This window comes from Pseudorasbora parva, chromosome 5 (genome assembly GCF_024679245.1).
Source record: "Pseudorasbora parva isolate DD20220531a chromosome 5, ASM2467924v1, whole genome shotgun sequence".
Classification (NCBI taxonomy): domain Eukaryota; kingdom Metazoa; phylum Chordata; class Actinopteri; order Cypriniformes; family Gobionidae; genus Pseudorasbora; species Pseudorasbora parva.
Genome location: NC_090176.1, coordinates 27,403,912 through 27,429,016, shown reverse-complemented (window position 1 = coordinate 27,429,016; position 25,105 = coordinate 27,403,912). Strand labels below are relative to the sequence as shown.

At 41.4% G+C, this 25,105-nt stretch overlaps 3 protein-coding genes across 3 annotated transcripts; all 3 read left to right on the top strand.

The window, feature by feature from the left end:
• Positions 1-1,789: 1,789 nt before the first annotated feature.
• Positions 1,790-4,700, top strand: LOC137075856 (gamma-crystallin M2-like). Its single transcript, XM_067444808.1, has 3 exons — positions 1,790-1,861; positions 4,008-4,334; positions 4,428-4,700. The coding sequence occupies exons 1-3, from the start codon at positions 1,790-1,792 to the stop codon at positions 4,698-4,700; spliced, it is 672 nt and encodes a 223-aa protein (XP_067300909.1).
• Positions 4,701-10,219: 5,519 nt separating this feature from the next.
• On the top strand, positions 10,220-13,091 carry LOC137075301 (gamma-crystallin M2). The gene is made up of 3 exons (XM_067443689.1): positions 10,220-10,240; positions 12,357-12,599; positions 12,819-13,091. The coding sequence occupies exons 1-3, from the start codon at positions 10,220-10,222 to the stop codon at positions 13,089-13,091; spliced, it is 537 nt and encodes a 178-aa protein (XP_067299790.1).
• Positions 13,092-22,827: 9,736 nt separating this feature from the next.
• LOC137075307 (gamma-crystallin M2-like) lies at positions 22,828-24,230 on the top strand. The gene is made up of 3 exons (XM_067443697.1): positions 22,828-23,391; positions 23,482-23,724; positions 23,958-24,230. Exons 1-3 carry the CDS (start codon positions 23,380-23,382, stop codon positions 24,228-24,230), a joined length of 528 nt encoding a protein of 175 aa, XP_067299798.1. The 5' UTR covers positions 22,828-23,379.
• The last annotated feature ends 875 nt before the right edge of the window (positions 24,231-25,105 follow it).

Sequence of the window (25,105 nt, the reverse complement as noted above, 5' to 3'; positions counted from 1 at the left end):
AAATGTAGTTTTAATAAAATAATTTCTATACAGAAGTAAACATTGTGTCACGAAAATGAGTATTTCACACACACACACAAAAAGACAAAAAAAACCTTTTCTTTTTACATGCTGAATGCTAATACAATTTTTAAGGTTAATTTTTTTGTGATAATACTTAGGTCTCACAAGGGAAGTATACTTCAGGTCTAGAGAGTACACGAGTTTCAGGAAAGACTGACATGAGATCTATGAGAATGAGGCTATCATAGATCCTTACCTTTATAAAGACCTGCATACATCTGATTATTTTACCATTTTTTTTGTGTTGCTTACACACTAAAAGTGGTACTTGAGGCCCACTCAGTGAAACCATTTACTCATATAACTAATCTTCAGACCAAGTCTGCAAAACTGCAAGCACATAATATGCTTTATACTCCATTTGCAATCGTAAAACAGATTAATTTTTTTCTACATTAAACTCATCACTCAAAACTAACAGCTCTTGTGTTTGATTTAGAAAACTTTCAATTTTTTCCGATTTCAATGCCACAATCATTTCTTGATTGCATACATTGATCACTTAGAAAGTTACAAATACAATTTTCACCCCCATTTTTGTTTATTTTGTAAATATACACTAAATATACATAAAAGTTAACCTTTAATATAGCCACCTTTATTTCTATAGCTCTTCATATAATACTTATTTTACAATATTTTTTAAAGCAGCTTCACAATTGTAACAAATTCAACTGTAAAGCCGTTCTAACAGGCCAATGGTGTCAAAATTCAGCTCAAGTCAGTGTAGTACAGATAGTAGTGTTTTACATTTTTCACATCTGTGTTTAGATGGCTAATCATTAGATGGTTTGTGTGTAGAGTTATTATACAAAAGCACACTTTTTAAAAGAGTTTAAATAGTTTTAAATGGAGTGGAGTTTGCAAGAGATGTGTGATGTTTTGCATGTCGTGTGTGTATTTTGTGATTTTGTGTGTAGTTGTGTGTTTAGAGAAAAGAAGCCATAGTTTGAGAAATTGTGTGTCAGCAATAAAAAAAAAAAACTATAAATCAAAAACAAATAAATTAATTTTAATTAAAACGCTTTTCTTGTTTGCTTAATTTACTACAAATTCTTCATCACTGATAAATAGTGCTTGATTAAAAACTTTTGCTGATCCTATATAAATTTACTCACAACACAATCTCTCTCTCTCTCTCTCTCTCTCTCTCTCTCTCTCTCTCTCTCTCTCTCTCTCTCTCTCTCTCTCTCTCTCTCTCTCTCTCTCTCTCTTTCTCTCTCTCTCTCACACACACACACACACACACGTCTAAAGTTCACTATCTTTGTGGGGACTCTCCATACGTAATGGTTTTTATACTGTACAAACTGTACATTCTATCCCCCTACACTGCCCCTGCCTCTAAACCAAACCATCACAGGAAAAAAAAACTCATCCTAAATGATTTATCAGCCTTTTGAAAAGTGGGGACCGCTGGATGGTCCCAACAATGTAGGTGATTCCAGGTTCCAGGTATAAACAAGGACACACACACACACACACACACACACACACACACACACACACACACACACACACACACACACACACACACACACACACACACGTTAGATTTTCAGGTTTGATATGGACATTACATAGACAATGATTTTTTAATTTTTTTTATATTATACAAACTGTATATTCTATATCCTAAGCCTAAACCTACCTAACACATAAAGCTTTCTGCATTGTTACATTTTTAGAAAACATTACTTAGTATGATTTATAAGCTGTTTTCCTCATGGGGACCAAACAAAGTCCCTACAAGGACAAGGATATTGCCATCTTTGTAGGGAACTCCTGTCCCAATAATGTAGGGAACACCGGGACCCTAAACACACAAACTTGCATAAGGGGTTTACAAGGACTCTCCATAGGTGTAATGGTTTCTATTAGCCTGGACGCCAGCCGAACTTAGCCCCGCCCACAAAATTTTTAGGTCGGGCAATTCGGTCTGGCCTTGCTCCATAGAGGAGTGATTATCCTTATCCCCGAACAGAAACTGTTCGGACCAATGAAATCATCAGGGCGGGCTTTAGACGATGACGGACAGATGATCAACAGTAACGTAATCATGCACGTCATCAAAGGGGCTTGGATTATATTTGTTTGAATCCTAAACGGAGAGCTTGTTTGTATATTCATTCACCATCACAATTTCTCTCAGAAATGATGATCATGTTGGGTAAGTACTCTGTGTATCGTTAAATTATTTTACAACACTGGCAAAGATCGTGTATTCCAGCCTGATTTCAGCGCGCGTGCAGACAGGGTTGCCAAGTTTTTAAAACAAAACGCGGCAACTACTAGGGGGGTTCTCCGGTGAAAAAATGGCGTTCGGGGGGTAAAATGTGTGTTATTGTGGCATGGTTGCCTGCTAAAATTCGCACTCGAGGGTCTATATATCACATAATAGTCGCTTCAACCCGCAGACATAAAAAAGAACCCGCGGAAAAAACGCGGACTTTGCATCACAGTGCAGTTGAGCTCTGTTGACATTTGACAAGTAACGTTATGCGTCCCTTCGTTGCTCTGATTGGTTGTAGGTCTGTCCAATTGATATCTTTCCTAGTTCGGTTGAAACACGCCCCATAATCACAGCCCAATGGAGCAGTTTCAGACTCATATTCGGACTAGAATTGAGTATGACCACGTCAGGCTAGGTTTCTATAGTAAGCTAATCAAATTTTCTTTATCCTAACCCTAAACATCACAAATTTTTTTAACTTTTTGGTAATACTTGGTATGGTAACACTTTAGTCCTCATAATGTAAACGTGGTAAAACCAGTACGCACGCACGCACGTACACACACACACACACACACACACACACACACACACACACACACACACACACACACACAATATTTTATTATTATTATACGCTATATGGAGTTCAAAGAGATTTTCCTGTAGGCAATCAAAAATGTTAACAAAGCATAATATTGAGAGTCTGCAAAGACTAATAAAAATATGTGTTTTATAATAATTATAAGGCCCTGTTTCATAAAAATGACAAGTACAGGGGAATCCAAAGGAAACACTTGTATTATGTCTGGGTACATTGTGTAACTGATATGAATGACTGGGCAACAACAATTTGTTGCGAGTAAATGCTAAAAGCAAAAGAAACGACAGACAGACAGTTGTTAAGGTAGGATTGTTCAGTAACATCTTGAAGGCAGAAATTAGCAAAGGCTCAAAGTACATGACTTAAAATACAGTAACAAACACAGTAAAACACATAATAATAACAAATTTTTCAGGACACGCAACATTACAGTAAACCACTGTAAAATGTATGAATTTTGGAAGTGAAAAGTAAAAATTACCACATATTTTAAAGTATTGTAAAGTATGGTATGGTATAATAATCTATAGGACAATAAATGCACACTATTTGGAAATCTTACAAAAAATTCAAGTTCCCCCAGAATGGAAGAGTCAGTAAGAATGGATTCCTTAAGAACTGCTAACAAGTGTTGTGTTTTAAAATAATGCGTATATGTGTATAAAACTACTCAATAGTTCAATAGGTCAATATCTTTGGCTAGTTGACATTTAAGTTGTGTAATAAAGGCCTAGCCTAGCTAAATTATTGCCCCAGAGTCCAACACAATGAAAAAAATATCAAGCTGAGAAATAATACCTCATTTGCACCAGTAATTATGATATCCATACAGAGTACTAAAAATGTTTAAACAAGCTTCAGAAGTGTTAAAGTCCTAATAAATCTGAGTACTAAGAACTAAATACCAAGCTTTAGCTAGAATGGCCTCTTTTCCAACTTGCACAGTCAGGAATAGACTAACAATAGGTGCTGTGTAGTCTTTAGTCTTGGTCTAGTATATAGGGGGGGTGACAGCAGTCAGTCAACAAGCAGAATCAGCTTCAGCTTCTCCTTTGTGGAACTACTGAGGATCAGCCAGCGCAATCATGAAGGTAAATTTTATTCCAGCTCCCTTTCCGTACATTTAACGGCAACATTATTTGGCTACATTTTTCCACAAAAATCACTAAAATATTATCTTTGAATTTTCAGGTCACCTTTTTTGAGGACAGGAACTTCCAGGGTCGCTCTTATGACTGTATGGGCGACTGTGCTGACATGCACTCCTACATGAGTCGTTGTCACTCTTGCAGAGTGGAGAGCGGATGCTGGATGATGTATGATAATCCCAACTACATGGGAAATGGGTATTTCTTCAGAAGGGGCGAGTACGCTGATTACATGTCTATGTTTGGAATGAGCAAATGCATCAGGTCCTGCCGCATGATTCCTATGGTGAGTTCAATTCAAGCGTATATATCTATGTCTTTTTTTAAGAAAATTTTTGGCTGATAAACTTAAATTAAACTGACTTCTCTTCCACTACAGCACAGGGGATCCTACAGAATGAGGATCTATGAGAGAGATAACTTCATGGGTCAGATGTACGAGATGATGGATGACTGTGACAACATCATGGACCGTTACCGCATGTCTCACTGCCAGTCCTGTCATGTGATGGACGGCCACTGGCTCATGTATGAGCAGCCCAACTACAGAGGCAGGATGTGGTACTTCAGGCCTGGAGAGTACAGGAGCTTCAGCAATATGGGTGGCATGAGATTCATGAGCATGAGGCGCATCATGGACTCCTGGTACTAGAATTCCAGTATGTCGAATAATAAAACAATTTCATAAGAACACTAAATATTATAGTCTTGAAAATCATTGTCTCGTATCATGGACTCCTGGTACTAGTGTTCTAAAGTTTCAATTAAATAATTTCTGTAAACACTAAACATTGTGTTCTGAAAATAATTAATGTCACTATTACATGAAAAGTCCACAAAAAACACCACAAGATTAGGAGAAATGTAAATATTTTTTCATTCTGTAACTAGTTTAAAATAAACAAGAAATTAGTCATGTCTTCCACGCTTGCACCCTCAAAAAAAGTATCTCGCTAAAGACATTCTGGTGACTATAGAAAAGTCAAACCATTCTCTCTTTTACATGAAGGTTCATACTGCATGTTGATGCATAGGCCTACAACAAGGTCCAACCATTTAAATATTACACATGCCTTTAAACTTCTGATTTTTGCAAATAGACTAAAATCTCAAATCTTCTCGTTTACGCTGTGACTTCTTTACAACAAAGTCATCGGTTACTCATTAATTCTGTGTTTGAATGTCATTCTAAAACTAGGGGTATATGTCATGTCCATGGACTCAATTAAATAAGTAATGCATAATTTAAACAATTATAAATTACTTCTCACTTCAAGCAATAGTCACTTTTCTTTTTTACATTCACATTTCTTATTAATTTAGTACAAAAATCAAACCCACACCTATCTTTTATCTTGCAAAAATGGCATATTCTATACTGGAATTTGCTGTTTTTGTGCTGTCCAATTTGGTAAATGTGAGGTTTGCTCTTCAGATTAGCTATAAAATGCATGCTTCTGTATATATTTCTTATAAATATTTGTCCAAAACAATCATTCAATTAATGGAAAGATGTTTTAAAAAAATATTTTCTACATTAAATCATCCATTTTGTGGATGTTTGAGAAATCAGTGTCAACTGTGTTACTTCCTATAAAACCCTCTATGAACCAATGGTTTGCCCTAAAGGCACATGTCCAACATCATGTGATGTCATTCCTTTTTTTGTAGAGAAATTTGAATGGCTGTGTGATAAGTCATAACTTCTCCTCTTCAATATACACTGACCTAAAGGATTATTAGGAACACCATACTAATACTGTGTTTGACGCCCTTTTGCCTTCAGAACTGCCTTAATTCTACGTGGCATTGATTCAACAAGGTGCTGAAAGCATTCTTTAGATTTGGTGGCCCATATTGATAGGATAGCATCTTGCAGTTGAAGGAGATTTGTGGGATACACATCCAGGGCACAATGCTCCCATTCCACCACATCCCAAAGAGGCTCTATTGGGTTGAGATCTGGTGACTGTGGGGGCTAGCCTAGAAATCTAATCTGCTCAGGTAGGCCGTAGCATTTAAACAATGCTCAATTGGCACTAAGGGGCCTAATGTGCCTAACACAAGGCATGATGTATCCATGTTGTTATTCTGTTTATGCCAAATTCTGACTCTACCATCTGAATGTCTCAACAGAAATCGAGACTCATCAGACCAGAAAACATTTTTCCAGTCTTCAAATGTCCAATTTTGATGAGCTTGTGCAAATTGTAGCCTCTTTTTCCTATTTGTAGTGGAGATGAGTGGTACCCGGTGGAGTCTTCTGCTGTTGTAGCCCATCCACCTCAACCACACCACCACAAATGCTTTGCTGCATGCCTACGTTGTAACAAGTGGTTATTTCAGTCAAGGTTGCTCTTCTATCAGCTTGAGTCAGTCGGCCCATTTTCCTCTGACCTCTGGCATCAACAAGGCATTTTTGGCCACAGAATAACCACATCCATCAACATGATTTCTACCAGCAGAGTCCTATCTCAATTCTTTTTCACAGGCTGTGAGGTGAAGACCACATGTCCCAAAATGATGTGCTCAAACTTGGTGTCATCAAACTACACCTTTGTAATAAGCGTAGTGCATAGTGCACCTTTAACATTATCTATCACATCAACACATCACACATAGATGACATAGTCTAACGGATGTCTTGAGCTAATACAAATCTAAATGTAGTATTAATGCCATTATATTGTTCTTTCTTTCTTATTAGAACACACTGACAGACTATATTTATCAATTCAACAAATCTTTCACTCATGATTATAAATCAAAGAAACTGACTATATAATGCCATATCTACACTGGCAGTGTGCTCATTCAAAAAAGGCAGCAACAGCAGTAACATGTGTCACATGCTATGAGAGGATGAAGGATACTTAAATCCTTCACATAAAGTAGTGATGCTGCAGCCTGCATCATCACTACCTAATTCATTACGGTTACATACTGTAGGTTCTACTTCCTTTGATAATAATTTTTTGTAGAGATAATATGATTGGACTGTTTAGTTAATTTTGAGTGTAATATTGAAGAGATAGAGATTTTCTGTTTTTCTGCTCTAGTGGCGAGCTGCACGCTGTGTGATTCACCAATGTAATTAGAGGATGGTCATGACTGTCTGTTTTGTTTGGGACCTGAGCACCTTGAAAAAGTGCTTTCAGATCCTTGTTCTAATTGTAGCATTGTGCCATTAGCAATTTGTGAAGCTCGCCTCACATGTTTGAGTGCTGAATCAGGCTATTTGCTACCTAACAGGGGTGCAACCTCTTCAGAACATGGAGTTAAAAGGAGGGCAGTGGCAGTAGCGGTTGATTCACCTCTTAAGAGAAAAAAGGCAAAAACTTCGTCTGCGTTAGAGCGCAGAGTGGATGAATTGACTGAAGGTATGAGCCAGATCCAGGCAATGCTGGCTTCTATATAGCAGCATAATGAAGGGCAGCGTTTGCCAGAACCTAATGCATAATAAAACAGACAGTCGTGACCATCATCTAATTCCATTGGTGAATCACACCGCGTGCAGCTCGCCATTAGAGCAGAAAAAACAGAAATAATCTCTTGAATATTAAATAAAGATGATGATGATGATGATGATGATGATGATGATGATGATGATGATGACGATGATGATGAATGCAGCTGTTCCTGGTACGGCCAGAGATTTTGATGTAATTTCGCTGTCTGCATCAGATTATTTTTTTGATGAACAACCTGGCATGACAGGAAGAGCTGGAAGCCCAGTTTCATTGCATTCAAGCAGTGTACAGAGTTCAGATCATGAAGGTGAGACGACATCAGCAGCGAGCTCTCTGCATGCTAAATTAAAAGCTATGGCTATGGCAAGACTTCATATTGATGCTCCAACTATTGCAGATGATCATGCTCCTAGTCTGTTTGGTCGGACTTCTGGTTAATTATTCCCCAGTGTGGTGACTACATTAAAGAATTATCATTTGGCTTTAAAAGTGCATTGACCATATGACCTGATAATGTAACGCATGCTGGTTAATAAGGCAGATATAGGGTTAATTGGGTTGGATTCAATGCCACCAGTAGAAGCTGTACTGTCGTCACTTGCTGTGCAAGCTGAGGAAGCATTGTGTTCTGAACCAGGCTGTCTGCAGCCAGAATATAAACGAACGGATGCACTCGTGCGTAAAACTTATGGTGCTATAACAAGCGTCGGTCACGGTTCTAATAATACTGGCACAGTTGCTGTTGGCACTTAATATTTCACTTCCTTCACCTGACAATTCAGGATGTGCTGAAATATTGCAAGCTTCTCTCCAAGTGGTTGGAGCAGCTGCGTCAGAATGTGGTAGGTCTGCTGACACAGTTGAGAAAGCAGGTTTGGTTAGCCCAGTCTGAGTATGTTCAGTATTCGCACAGAGGCTCTTATCCTCATTATCAACAACGTAATACTGGCTTTGTGCAGGGCAGAATGCAGGAGGGGTTAGCACCCCCACGCCAGTCCAGAGCAATGTCAACGTTGTACCTGAAGGTACAGGGTCGACGGTGGGCTGTTTCCTACCTCAGCACATGGCACGTTGGGGGGACAATAATATCAGATACATGGCTATTAAACACCCTGTCAATAGGATACAAATTACAGTTCCGCCGTCGACCAACCCCAAATACAGGAGTCCGCCCTAAATTAGTGTGGAATCCGAAACACCTGATCACACTGACATTGGAAATAGAGTCATTACTACAAAAACAAGCCATAGAAGTTGTGCATGGTTAAGACCAGCTGAATGGATTTTTCTCAAGATATTTTCTGATTCCAAAAAAGGATGGGGGAATTTGACCTATTCAAGTAACAGAGGTTGTAAGTGCAGTAAACAGAAACGATTGGTTTGCTACTGTGGACTTGAAGGACGCATATTCTCACATTCCAATTGCAGAACATCACTGAAGTTTCCTTCGTTTTCATGTCAATGGAGTGACATACCAGTTCAGAGTCCTTCCATTTGGGTTAGCCCTGGTACCCAGAATGTTTACTAAATGTGTACGAGTTGTTCTAGAGCCATTGCAAAGCCAAGGCATACGTATTCTACCTTAACTCGACGACTGGCTACTGTGCGGACAGTCTTTGCACCAGTTAAAAAAACAGACAAGATTATTGCTATTGCAATGTAGAGGCATTAGGTCTAAGGATAAATTACAAGAAGAGCTATCTAATTCCTGCTCAGACCATTAAGTTCATCGGTATGAGGCTCGCTCATGAGCATCGCCGTTCCGCACAGAGGTGAAGAGGATGCCCCTGAACTTGGGAGGCCAGCGAGCAAACTGAATCGCATAGCCGAGTCTAATGGTACAGGTGAGGCAGCGAAACGGCCTGAAGATACCTAGCCAGGCCCCCAGAGACCGAACAAGCGGGACCAACAGCACCACAGATGTGCATGGGGTGGGGCAGCGAGGCGGAGTGCTCTGGCCCGATTCAGGTGGCCCGAAGGCGCAGAGAGCGAGGTCCAACACCGCACGCAGTTCCTGCATAACCCGTGGGTCGGGACTACCCTCGTGCATGCAGGACAGAGGGCAGTGAGAGAGGGAAAACAATTACACAAATCATGGCCCTATTTGGTGTTCCATATTTCCCTCTGTCCGATGCAGCAATTGACATCTGTCCTCTGCCAGAGGCCAAAATGAAACGGCAAGTTCCTTTTTATTTTTTTTAGGACTAGAAATTCCATCTTTAAACTACCAGCAGGCATGTGAGACCATGAACGTGGCCGTCAGAACAGCACACTCTCTGTCATGCTCTCATGAGAGAACCTGAAACACCCACGAACAGAGCATGCTTTTGATGCGACAGAGGAGTGGGGGTCCGTGGGGATGTACCCGGCAGGGAAGCCCCACTGTAACCCTCAGGTCATCAGCGCTTATTAGCCAAAGTAGCCTTTTTCCAGTAGCACCAGAAAATGAACTAGATCGGGGTATAGGCGAAGGGACTCCACCCCAATTGAGGTTTCATAGTCTCGACCATGCATCTAGAGCACCGACTGACGCGCGCTGGTTGTCGTGACAACTACTGCTGCCAGCCGACCGCTCGACGGCACATGGTACACTAATCGCTCAAGCCTTCACGAGAAGGGTGAGACGAACAACGTGCCGACGTGACCACGTTCTCCTGAGAGAATAAGAACCACCCACGAACGCAATCTCACATGTCTACATATGACATGTCTACATGTGAGAGTGATCGTGGCCGTCAACGAGGACAGAAAACAATTGCATCCAGGAATACATACACGATTTGAATGACATCTTGAAAAAAACACAGGATCAAACCGTTTTGCTCTTTTAGAATGGAAACTGCTCTTTTATGTATGCTGAAGCACACATGGGAGATGACCGCGGCTCACACAGTTCGATGGTGCAAGCCTGTGTGAGCTCTCAGAATGGAAATACCCTGCGAACCAACAAACTCTTTTTGTGAATGAAAGGCGATCACTCACTAAAACACGGCGTCACACCCGCACTGGAAGCAGTTCCGTATTCTCTCATGAGACTCAGTCTTCAACAACACTCTTCGTAGAAACAGCAACATATACTGCTTGGCTCCGAAGTACAAAGTGCTGATCTACCATTCCACTTCCTTAATTATACCCGCGCTGCAGGGCGGAGCATGGAATGTGTGGATAGCATGCCAATCTCCATTGGCTCGTTTTTAACACACTCCAAGTAGATTGGTCTCTGAAATCAGATCCCAATTTGTCGGTCAGTTCCAACGTACATCGAACGTGACCGACTGAAAAGGAAACTAAAATACCTTTTTTAGTTTGAGATGTTAGATTTGTAGCTGCGTTTGAAGTTCTTTTCTCTAAGAAAAAATCCATAAAATTACTGATACCCAGAAAATTTGAATATTCCAATCTAATATGATTTCTGACCTGTAAGGTATACCAGAATAATCATACACTGTTTGTTAATAGTCCAGAGGAGAACTGGCACCCCGACTGAGCCTGGTTTCTCCCAAGGTTTATTTTTCTCCATCATGCCCTGATGGAGTTTTGGTTCCTTGCCACTGTCGCCTTCGGCTTGGCTTACTCATTTGGTGACACTAAAATTATGATCTTAGTGTCTGAAGTTCTGACTGATTTGAAGTTATTCAACTAATATACAAATATATATATATATAAATTAGGTTTTATTTAATTCTATAAACTATAATACTGATCTGCCAACATTGTCGCTTTATTATAAAAAAATAAAATAAGCTGATAACATCACTGTTTTCTCCAGAACAACTGTAAAGCGAAATCAAATTTTGTTGCAATATTGTCCTTTTCAACACTGTGAAGCTGTGAAACAATCGTCATTGTAAAAACGCTATATAAATAAAGTTAATTGATTGATTGATAAGTCTGAAGCACACCATAAAATAATTCTAGCAATTCATAGGTCTAGCAGTATATAGCTACACACCCAGGTATTGGATCAGTACTGTGTATTGGCCGATACCCTGAACACAGGTATAAGAAGGGAAAAGGGGTATCTGAACATCTCTAAAAATATGTAAGGAACATAGTGAAAAAGGAGGAGATGAAGGAGATGAATATGAGATCTTAGTATTTCAGTGACACTTTACATGTTTATTTGAAGTAATGGTAACATTACAGATTAGATTAGATTTAGATTAGATTCAGTTTAAGCAAAATATGTGAGGTATCACAAATTATGTTTTCAGCACATATCTATAATAATGCAAATTTATGAATATACAATACTATTGTTCATTAAATTAACTGTTGTTAATGTTTGTTGATAATACATTTATTTATATAACTTGATTTATTCAACTGTGGTTGTGTGCATTAATGTATGCAGAGATTAACATTAACCTAGCTGAAATACCATAACTTTTCTTCACTGCTGATACCGAAAGCGTAATTTAAAAGTAACTAAACATTATTGTAAAGTATTACCAGAATAATTGTTTTACAGATTCAAAGATTCTTTATGACTAATGTAAATGACAGACAAATATGATCATTTGTCCAAACAAATGTGTACACTAAGATCTACATACCAAGCTTTAGCTAGAATGGCCTCTATTCTAACTTGCACAGTCAGGAATAGACTAACAATAGGTGCTGTGTAGTCTTTAGTCTTGGTCTAGTATAAAAGCACAGGTGACAGCAGTCAGTCAACAAGCAGAATCAGCTTCAGCTTCTCCTTTGTGGAACTACTGAGGATCAGCCAGCGCAACCATGAAGGTAAACTTTATTCAGGCTTCCCTTCTGTATATTTAGTGCCAACATTATTTGGTTTTTCACTAATATCACAAAAATATTAACTTTGAATTTTTCAGGTCACCTTTTTTGAGGACAGGAACTTCCAGGGTCGCTCTTACGACTGTATGGGCGACTGTGCTGACATGCACTCCTACATGAGCCGCTGTCACTCTTGCAGAGTGGAGAGCGGATGCTGGATGATGTATGATAATCCCAACTACATGGGAAATCAGTATTTCTTTAAAAGGGGCGAGTACGCTGATTATATGTCTATGTTTGGAATGAGTAACTGCATCAGGTCCTGCCGCATGATCCCTATGGTGAGTATTTGTAATAAATTAAAAATTTAATTTATATTTATTTAGAAACATGAATCAAAGAACTCTTTCTCTTTTTGGGGGGTTTTACATTTTTTTTAAAGAAGAGAGGATCCTATCATAATGGCGATTTAAGACAGAAATAATTTTTGATAGACATTTACATTTAATGTTAATTCTGTCTGACAAACTTGAAAATAACGGACTTCTTTTCCACTACAGCACAGGGGATCCTACAGAATGAGGATCTACGAGAGGGAGAACTTCATGGGTCAGATGTACGAGATGATGGATGACTGTGACAACATCATGGACCGTTACCGCATGTCTCACTGCCAGTCCTGTCATGTGATGGACGGCCACTGGCTCATGTATGAGCAGCCCCACTACAGAGGCAGGATGTGGTACTTCAGGCCTGGAGAGTACAGGAGCTTCAGCAATATGGGTGGCATGAGATTCATGAGTATGAGGCGCATCATGGACTCCTGGTACTAGAATTCCAGTATGTCGAATAATAAAACAATTTCATAAGAACACTAAATATTATAGTCTTGAAAATCATTATACATGCAAATCCTTCACATACATGCAAAACAAATTCAAGATCAATTACTGTATTTTTTGTAATACATCCTGTGGTAATATTTTTCAAATGACAGGCTACTTTGCTGAACCATACAGACACTGTATGTGGATAGCATACATATTACACCTTCTGGTCAAATGACTAGGAGTACCCTTTGTTAGAATTGAATGTAGTCCACAGAAAAACTGAAATGGTCTGGAATACAGAGCAGTGTATCATCAACAACAAAAGAAGCTAATGCATTGTTTCCTAATAATCATCTAAAAAAAGAGAATGTTCAGGGAACACTAAAAGGCCAAACTTGATCATTTGTTTGTGGCACACAACACTTTCCATGTGTTAAGTTTTTACTTAGTAAAAACTTCTAGTTCTAGCTAAATTAAATAAAATGAGGTTGTGATCTGACAAATATGATACACAAACATCCACAAGTTTGTCAAGCTTGTCCAAAGATATTTTATGATCTACCGTGTCAAATGCAGTACTAAGTTCTAGTTAAACTAGTTGAGTTATACAACTTTGTGTCAGATGACATCTAAAATATGTTACCAAATGTGTTACAAAATATCAAGTTAACAATAATGGTTACATGTCATCTGACACAAATTTGACACAACTAGTCTACATAATGGTTCTACATGAGCTCACCATAGTGAAAAAAAGTGCATAGATTCAGACGAAAAGTAGAATATACAGTTCTGATGATGGATCTTTTAAAGATTTAATGAACTGTATTTTTTTTAATTATTACATTGTTGCCTGGGGTCAACTTATGATGGTTGTGTGGTTTTTACATTCCATTTTACATTACATACAGTCGTGGTCAAAATTGTTGGTACCCCTGGTAAATGTGATCAAATATGGCTGTAAAAAATAAATCTGCAGTTTATCCTTGTGATCTTTTATTAAAAAATTCACAAAAATCTAACCCTTTCATTAACTGAGATGATCGCGGAATATTTGGTTTCAAAGTTAAATGTAAAAGTGCCTATTTAAGGGGGTTTGTCATTGTGTGTTGTTATGTTTTTCATTAAAAATATAGGCTAATGAACCCACAATTCAAGCAAACTGCCCCCAAAACTAAAATGTGCATGGCCTCGCGCATTTACGAACTGTCATAGGACTTTCATAGGAACTCATTGAAAGCACTCGCTTTGCTCCACTCAGATGTTACTTTCAGTTTAGTTAGAATTAGTGATCTAAAAGGCCCAGTCGTTGATACCAGAATTACCGGTGTTGTCACACGTTGTGTCCTCACAGTCACATTCTTACTGTTGAGGCAGCATTTCCCCGTTCTATTATATCATTGATCAATATATATTTGAGAGCTCTCGTTTTCTGGGCCTGGTGTCAAAAAAAGCTTTTCTCTGACTTACAAGGACGTTTTCAGCTCCGAAACGTACAGGATATTCTTATATCACAATGAACTTTTATATATTAAAGGCTCAAGGAAAAGTTGATTTCTCAATTCATCACCCCTTTAAACATTTTATTTTTTAAGATTTGATACACTATGCTGATTTAGCAGTTTTTGGTGCTTGCCTTGACTTCCTATAATGCACCCCTCCATCCCCACAATTTTTCTCTCCATATTCCTAGCAGCACCTAGTTTTGCACTTGTGTTAAGGTGTGTACTCTCAGGTCAGTAATGTAATTTACAGAGAAATCAGAAATAAGTTGTAAGAATGATGTATGTACACTCTGTGAATTATATTGTGCACATTAAGCTGTTTTTCTTTTTAAGTTGATATTATGCTAGGTGGGAATATACTATAAGGATACTATTCAGTATTAAAAGTATACAAATTTTATCTGGACAGCAATTTATTTCCAGTTCTTGTGCAGAATGTAAATTACATCACAGAAAACAAAAAGTAAAAGTAAACCACAACTACATTTGTGCAACCAGGGTCTACCCAGTTGTACCAAGCTGCAAGCCATTTAAACTTTTTATCGTGGAAAAAAGGTGTAAACATAATTGATTACTGCATCAAGTACTTGACTAGTGAACAGATGTAGTCAAGTCACCTTTATTTACACTGAAAGTTACTTTTGAAATGTAATGGGTTACAGATTACAAGTTACCCTATTTAGTGAGTAAGTAGTGTAAATATTTCAATTGCATTATTAAAGTAATGTAACTGATTACATTTGATTAATTTTCTATTTTCCAGCACTGGAACACATTTTGTTATCCCTCGTCATGATGGCAACTCTCAAATAGGTTGTAGCCAAAAGCTTTCAGCGGCAATGTGGATTGATGTAATTGGCAGACGTGGTGCTCTGCAAATTAAAACGAGAAAAATCAAAAGCATCAGAATAGTATTGCTTTATTAAATGGCCTTTAAATGGCAGAAGGCAACATTGTGTTTGTTTGATAAAGACGTTTACGAGCCCTGTGATCGAGAAAATCATTCTGGTTGTTGCTTTTCTCTCATTCTCTCCTCTCCGTCATGTGGACTGTCAGCGGAGCTTAAGCTCATTGAATATGCAAATATTATCCAATCCTAGCCGTGGGCGTTTATGATGTTTTTGAATGTAAAAACCACAAGAACGTCATTAGTTGACCTCGGACAACCGTATAAAAAAATAAAAAAAGCCAGTTCATGACACCTTTAAGAATAATAGGCTAATGGAACCATAATTCAAGCAACCCGCCCCCGAATTGGTACTGATTCAAAACTGAAACTAAAATGTGCACGGCCTCACAGAGCACATATTTACGGACAAACTGTCATTCACGGTGTGTGCACACTAGCGCGATTTTCAGTTCATGCATATGGAAGCTTAACTTTCATAGGAATTCAGTGAAAGTATATCATATGTCAAACATATCAAATAAACATTTGATATGTCATCTATTTTGTATTCTGAATAAAATATTGAAATTTAAAACTTCCACATCATTACATTCTGTTTTCATTGTCAATTGTTTCATTACAATTTGTCCCAACTATTTTGGAATCGAGTTTGTAGTTGGCCCTCCAAATTGGGAATAGAAGCTTCAGGGCCTTTCCTAACATCACTAAGATTACTGGGAGCGATGTTGTTCAAGGTATGTACTGGTACTATGTAGCGCTATGTACACCGTGTCATGTTGGCATAAATGTTGTGTTGCCTTAGACATTGGCTTCTGAAGCACGCACCCCCATTTCTCAGGGAAACCATGGCTACAGTTATAACCTAGAATACACTTGAGAAATCAGAAAGTACACAACATACACCATTCAAAAATGCATACCCATCAAAAAACTAAAACAAACTAAATCTTTGTGGGAAAGGTGGGAATATAAAAAACGAAAACGTTGAAAGATGAAAACTCTTTATTAATGATTTGTTTTTGTTTTGATAAATTCATAGTCTTTTGATATATCTATTTTAGGAAATAAATTAATTTATTATTATACATCAAGGTTCCCTTTCCTGTTGGTCCCGTTCGACGTACGTTGGACTTAGGCCGCCGAATGGGGATCACTTCTGGGAGCCCCTGTCAGCTTCAAGATTTAGAAAACGGGCCAATGAACATTGGCGTGCGTGCTTTGCATATCGCACCCCGCCCCGCTGCGCGGGTATAAAGCGGAAGCGATCACCATGCACCATTGTCATTCACTTCGGAGCCGAACGGCGTTGATGAAGCATTTGACTGCCTGCTATCTAGCAAGAGAGAGAGAGAAAGCGTGTGCCGGAGGAAATCGCTCTTGTGTTGGCCAGATGGCACAAGACAGCGCGACCGCGATCTCACTGCTGCTGAGAGAGCTGCTGTTTTCACAGCAAATTGAGCAAGTTGCACTTACACACACACACACACACACACACACACACACACACACACACACACACACACACACACACACACACAGTTGGTTCGGTGGGCGTGTTCCTTTTTCTGGTGAGAGCAGAAAACAGGCTGCAGACAAACCCTGTAATTTCTGCCGCGGTTGATCCCTGGGTGCTTCAACACCTAAAAGAGCAGATTTTCCTCACAAAAAGAGCTACACGGGTGACGTGCCGTCCTTTTCAGGATGTCTTTCCACCCATGCGTTTCTGGATGCGATCGTTCCCTGTCGCCCACTGACGGTCACAAGTGCTGTATCGCGTGTCTGGGCTTACAGCACTCTGAGGCAGCGTTTGTGGATAGTTTGTGTTCTCACTGCGTGAACATGACGATCGCGCGCTGAGGTCGAGACTCACCTTCCTCCGGAAAGGGGAAGTCCCCCTACCCATAGCTCGATCTAGGTCTATTCCTGCCCAGCAGAATAGACCTACTTTGATGGATGGCCGGGGTGACCTGAGGATTACGGTTAGGACAAACCCGTCGAGTGAGCCTCCGCGGACCCTAATCCCTCACGAGCGTCGCAACCGGCGGTGCTTCCGGTAGACCCCGTTGGCCCCCCACATGCACAGCTGACTGTGTATTTTGGGGAACCCGCGGACGAACAGATGTTGATCGCTGGATCGGAGGGGGAGTTTCAGTCCTCGGGGGATGAAGATTCGACTGTACTGCCTCCCTCTGGGAGAGTGGCAACGGTCAAGTCGGACCCGGAGTTGATGGCTATGCTTTCCCGGGCGGCCGAAAAGGTCGGGCTTGAGTGGAACCCTCCACCACGTCCCGAACCTTCTAGGTTGGACTATTGGTTTCTCGGGGCAGGCCGCGCTGGTTCTCAGCGTCCCACCCCGGTGCCTTTCTTCCCGGAGGTGCATGAGGAGCTGACTAGGTCGAGGAAAGCACAGTTTAGCGCCCGTGGGCAACCTAGTGGCTCCTCCCCCCTCACTACCCTTGACGGCGGGCAGGCCAGGGGGTATGAGGGTCTCCCGCCGGTGGAGCGGGCGGTCGCAATGCAACTTTGTCTGACTTCCGCCTCCGCCTGGCAAGGGGACCCGAAGCTCCCGTCCGGGGCTTGTAGGTTCTCTACTGGTCTGACCACGTAGGCCTATAGGTCCTGTGGCCAGGCCGCGTCCGCCCTGCATGCCATGGCGTTGCTTCAGGTGCATCAAGCACTCATGGATGTGCACGAGGGTAGTCCTGGCCCAGAGCTCCTCCGGGAGCTCCGGGTGGCAACGGACCTCACCCTATGGGTGACGTAAACCGCTGCCCGTACTATTGGCCAGGCGATGTCCACTTTAGTGGTCCAGGAGCGGCATCTCTGGCTCAACCTGACCGACATGAGGGAGACCAAGGTGGGCGTGGCACAGCGGATCCCTCCGTGTCTTAGTTACACCGAGATGCCGCTAAACCTTAAGCCCATGGTAGGACCCTGTGTTTCTACGGGCGGGGGTGCCCCTAGAACATGGGGCTACGCTCCCGTCGCATGTCACAACTCGCCCGCCACCTCCTGTTATGGAGTCTGAAGTATCTGAGGTCACTTCATGCCACTCACATTCCGGGCCGGCTCAAGCGTGCGGCCGACGAGCCCTCACGGCAGCCAGTGCTTCCGGGAGAGTGGAGACTCCATCCCCAGGTGGTCCAGCTGATTTGGGATCGCTTTGGGACCACACAGGTAGACCTGTTTGCCGCCCCGGACACGGCCCATTGCCAGTGGTTTTATTCCCTGACCGAGGGGACCCTCGGCACAGAGGCGCTGGCACACAGCTTGCCCCGGGGCCTACGCTAACATGCGTTTTCCCCAGTGAGCCTTCTTGCACATACACTGTGCATGGTCAGGGAGGACGAGGAGCAGGTCAGGTTGACATGGTTCCGAAAACTAGTGCTCCTTGCGACAGCACCTCCTTGGCCCATTCCTCTGAGGAAGGACCTCCTGACTCAGAGACGGGGCACCCTCTGGCACCCGTGGTCCTGGGATGGGACACGGAGGTTCTAGGTGGCCTGCCACAGGCTGTGGCAGACACCATCGCTTCCGCTAGAGGTCCCTCTACAAGGCACCTCTATGCGTTGAAGTGGAACCTGTTCGTCGACTGGTGCTCTTCTCATCGAGAAGACCCCCGAAGATTTTTGGTCAGGGCCGTGCTTTTCATTCCTACAGGATGGGAGACAAGGCTGTCTCCCTCCACCCTCAAGGTGTATGTGGCCGCTATCGCTGCCCATCACAAACTAGTAGAAGGTAAGTCTTTAGGGAAGCACGACTTGATCGTCAGGTTCCTGAGGGGCGCGAGGAGATTAAATCTACCTCGCCCCCCCCCCCCCCATACCCTCTTGGGACCTTTCTCTGGTGCTTAGTGCACTTCAGAGACCTCCCTTTGAGCCTTTGCAGTCAGTGGAGTTAAAAATTCTGTCTCTGAAGACAGTACTCCTGGTTGCATTGGCCTCTATCAAGAGGGTAGGGGACCTGCAGGCATTTTCGGTTGACGAATCGTGCCTGGAATTCGGGCCAGACTACTCTCACATAGTCCTGAGACCCCGGCCCGGATACGTGCCCAAGGTTCCCACCACTCCCTTCCGGGACCAGGTGGTGAACCTGCAAGCGCTTCCTTCTGAGGAGGCAGACCCAGCCCTGGCTTTTCTCTGTCCTGTACGAGCACTTCGGAAGTATGTGGACAGAAAGCAAAGCTTTAGGACCACAGATCAGCTCTTTGTCTGTTACGGAGGACAGCAGAGGGGAAAGGCTGTCTCCAAGCAGAGGATGGCCCACTGGATAGTGGATGCCATCGTCTTGGCGTATGAGTCCCAAGACGTGCCCTGCCCGCTCGGGATTAGGGCCAACTCCACCAGGGGTGTAGCCTCTTCCTGGGCGCTGGCTCATGGCGCCTCGCTGACAGATATTTGTAGAGATGCGGGCTGGGCGACACCCAACACGTTCCCTAGATTTTATAGCCTACGTGTAGAACCGGTATCTTCCTGCGCCACTCCCTTCCTCATGGAACGGATATGTGCGCTTATATGCTCCAGTGGAGTTTCCCAGCATGGCGAACCCTGTCGAGTCCTCCGCAACCCACGGCTGTCAGACGTGGCGGAGTGTCTGACGCTAGGTCTAGCAATCGTATGCAGTGTGGAACTTGTGTAAGGCTGGGTTCCAAAAGTAGTGACCCCCACGGTGGTCCCATATGTGTATTCTCCACGGTACGGCTCCCTATGATGAGCCCGTGTCTTTCCCTTGGTAGAGCCTGTTCTGCCGTCTCTGTGCGGTGACTGCCCCCCGCCCATCAGGGCCGGGGCCACCCCTGGGACACTCGTATGTAGCACTGGCCACTGCCAGTCCATACGTGTAATTTCCACATGTTATCTCCTTCGGGGGAGTGTGGCTTCCGCAGCGGCCTCCAGGGGCACGCTTTCCCAGCGTTATCCAATAGTCCACTGTTGGGTCTTGTGGGGATAGCAGTAGGGCTCTCCCTGAAGGAAATTCCCGCCTGCTGAGATGGGGTCCGAGGGACTCCGGCAGGGCGCTGGAAGTGGTAGTAACTGTGGCGTTTTCCATAGGAATCCCCATTTATTGGTCTAAGTCCGATGTACGTTGTACGTGACCGTATGTAACCCTCGTTCCCTGAAGGAGGGAACGGAGATGTACGTCCCGTCGCCACGGTTGCTGTATGTAACGGTCACCCTCATGGGCAACCAAGAAGGAATGGTTTGGCCAAATTAAACAGAGGCAGAGTGACTACAAGAAGTTCAAATGAATATTTATTTAGACATCAAAATAGAAATAACCCAACCCCTAAAATATAATTACCAGAAAATAAGAAATAAACTGGAAAAATAAGCATTCAAATAAATCCAAATTAGAATCCAAACAAAAAGTACAAAATATAATACTTTCCAAAATTAAGTTCCTCAAAGAATACAAAATAAACGAAAAACAAAGAAAACATAGAAAATACCTGCAGCCGTCAAGCCACACTCTCCACTGCAGCCCCTGCACAGACTAAACGCCATTCAAACAAATGCACACATTTATACTGGCGGCCAGCACCATTACCCCATGGGGAGGGACGAACGCACATACAACACTTTACACATTTTCCCATAAATATAGATTCTAGGAGAAACAGGTTGACATAGCATGAAAAACCAATACATCTTCTCTTATGTTATCTCACATGTCATGTCACATACATTGAACAGGAAAAACTAACAGAAACAACTCGGCCGCGTTGTCCCCGAAACCCCCATGCTCAATGATTAAATGGTACAGTCCCCACATAAGCGGAACCGAAGATTCCCGCCACTGTTTCCCTACCGGAACTCTAAAATCATGGGACACATATCGCACAATCACAGGTATTTCATTCGCGCCTTCCAATAGGCAATCATAATAAACTCATATCAATAAACAGTCTCTGTGTGTGTGCGTGTGTGTGTGTGCACGTGAGAGAGAGAGAGTTCATTTCCACATTTTCAGTCCATATTAGCGATGCGGTCCTTCCGTGACCGTCACACTGTACCATCACTGCAGTTCGAGCCTCGGTTCGGCTCCTCAATGAAAAACAATGGTGCATGGTGATCGCTTCCGCTTTATACCCGTGCGGCGGGGTGCGATATGCAAAGCACGCACGCCAATGTTCAGTGGCCCGTTTTCTAAAGCTCGAAGCTGATAGGGGCTCCCAGAAGTGATCCCCATTCGTCGGTCTAAGTCTATGGTCTAAGTCCGACATACGTCTCCATTCCCTCTTTCAGGGAACGAGGGTTACTTACGTAACCGAGACGTTTTTCCTGCATAGAGAATTACGAGTCGACTGTCTCCGTCAAATTTAGTGCCACCTCCATCTATCGACAAAACTCAGACTCATAATAGGCCTGTCGTGATGATTAAATAATCATCAGAAATATATATTGTCACATGATCCTTCAGCAATCATTCTTATATAATGATTTGCTGGTCCAAAGTCATCTAAATACATTCCATAACTGAATGTGAGGGACAGAAGAATTTACACTGTCAATCATTCTCTGTTCAGCATTCAAACTGTGTGTCAAGTTCAGTTACTCGCAACCGGGTGACAACACAACACAAGGACTATTAGCATCACACGCACAATAACTGGAATTTAAAACTGTGAAAAAACAAATTATCAGTAAACCGTTGGACAGATATTCATTATAGACTAGGATTTGTGTGCTTAACATCTCTTTGTCCTGTGAACTTTTCAATGACTTTTCACTCACGCAGCGCACTCTGATTCCATGTTTCTTTATGTGCATCATTATGCACCCTGGATGCACACAAGGGCTTTTTTTAAGCATTTCATATTATCATAGTTTTGTGCCCTGAAAGATAATTAAAAGCCCATCTTGTTCTCCAGTATCTATCATATCCTTGTTGCCTCATTAAAAATGCACATTTTGTTTACAATAAACATTTATAAATACACAATAAAAAAAATATTTGTTTAGGCCTATAATTATTTACATTAATATATAATAATATAAATAGTTTTTCAAAAAATTATTTTATAAGAACAAAGTAATTTGTACCATTTTATTAACATGTTTAGATTTTATAAAATTAGACCAAAGATTTTTTTCAACAATTACTTTTGTCATTTGTAATTGTAATTTTGGTAACTATTCACTCCCCTAGTTTAATATTTTTTTTTCATAGCTTATTATTTTATATTTGAATCCATTTATTGTTTTCTCTATAATGTAGTAGTGTGTACTTAGTGGATTGTGATTTGTGTTTAACAAATAAAAGAGTGACCATTAGTTCCAAAAACACATAGATATTCTATACTGATGCATTAATATATTAATGATACATTTATAACCCTTTTATTTAGCCAGTTTGTTGTGATTTACTAAATTGAATAAATAATTACATATTTAAAGGTGTTAGCTTTAATCTCACACTGCTAAATGACAACTTTTTATAAAAAATAAAATAATTATTTAATGATCGAAGCACACAAACATTTTTATGACAAAGCCCGTAAAACTGACAACTAATCGCCAAAATCATGAGTCACGGGATCAGCAGGATTTTACCACCTATGCCTCCTTTTGAGCCAGGAAATATATATTAATTATATAATAAATGTATGTATTCTTATTTTATTCACAATCATGAGGCTTAATTTTTTCTTTGAACAAAAATTACATTTAGAAGAAAATCATGACAAAGAACTAGATACTACGTTTACTAGCAGCTTCTATGCCAACTTGCACAAACAGGAATAGACTAACAATAGGTGCTGTGTAGTCTTTAGTCTTGGTCTAGTATAGAGGTATGAGTGACAGCAGTCAGTCAACAAGCAGAATCAGCTTCAGCTTCTCCTTTGTGGAACTACTGAGAATCAGCCAGTGCAACCATGATGGGCAAGGTAAACTTCGTTAATGCTAAAATTTGAAGGGGGAATTCAAATGATAATAATACAATAAAATCACTAAAACTTAAACTTTTTAATTTTCAGGTCGTCTTTTATGAGGACAAGAACTTCCAGGGTCGCTCTTATGAGTGTATGGGTGACTGTGGAGACTTCTCCTCCTACATGAGCCGCTGTCACTCTTGCAGAGTGGAGAGCGGATGCTGGATGATGTATGATAATCCCAACTACATGGGAAATGGGTATTTCTTCAGGAGGGGCGAGTATGCTGATTACATGTCTATGTTTGGAATGAGCAACTGCATCAGGTCCTGCCGTATGATCCCCATGGTAAGTATTTGTTAAAATAAAATATTTAATTTATATTAATTTAGAAACATGAAGCAGAAAACTGACAAAAGTTTTTTGGGGAAAAAATGAAAAGAAAAAGAAAAAAATGTTTGAAAAGAAAAGAGGATCCTATTAGAATGGTGATTTGAGACAAAACTATTTCTTGACATACATATATATTTGATGATTCTGTCTGGCAAACCTAAAAATAATGGACTTCTTTTCCACTATAGTACAGAGGATCCTACAGAATGAGGATCTACGAGAGAGATAACTTCATGGGTCAGATGTACGAGATGATGGATGACTGTGACAGCATCATGGACCGTTACCGCATGTCTCACTGCCAGTCCTGTCATGTGATGGACGGCCATTGGCTCATGTATGAGCAGCCCCACTACAGAGGCAGGATGTGGTACTTCAGGCCTGGAGAGTACAGGAGCTTCAGCAATATGGGTGGCATGAGATTCATGAGTATGAGGCGTATCATGGACTCCTGGTACTAGCATTCCAGTATGTCGAATAATAAAACAATTTCAACAACATTAAAAATTGTCTTAATTCTTATGCCACATATATCTGCTTAAGTAATGCACAAACAAACAAAACTTATCATGAAATACATGATCATGTCATAAAGAACATGTCATAAAGGTGGAAAACCAAAAGGCCAAAGATTGGTCTACTTTATGTGGCACAGTGGCACAGCACATTTCCTGTGTGTTAAGTTAAATAGCTTATTTAAATACCATGTGGTGAAGATCAAACAGATATGACCTACAAATGTCCACAAGCCAGTGGAGACGGCTGCCCGGCCGCCTCATAAGCAAGTGAAATGGCCTCGACCACCCACTTGCCCCTTCTCTGCTTAGACACTGAAGCCCCCCCTTAGGGGCTCCGAAACAGACGAACAATTGATCGGTCTTTCTCCACAAGGCAGTTCTGTGGACATACGTATCTAACGCCCTAACAGGGCACAGCAGTTTAGTCTTTCCTGGTCCGACGTCGTGAAAGGAGGAGGACAGAAGGCTTGGAGAGTTATGGGGCCCCGTGGGCTCGTAGGAACCTTGGGGACATAACCCGGTCTGGGATGCAGAAAAGCCTTTACCATCCCAGGCGCAAACTCTAGGCATGAGGGCCCAACCGACAGGGACTGAATATCTCCTATTCATTTGAGAGATGATATGGCCAAAGAAAGATATAGGCTAGTGACAAATGGTCAAAAAGTGCTTTAGTTTTTGAGATACCCCTACCGGAGGTAGAACCAAACCCAACAATGTTTTTCCTCCTCTCTAAGGTCTCCCATTTATGAAATGGATTCTTGGCTAAAAATATTTTACTGCTAAGATTGTTAAATTAACAGATATTGTTATACACCCCA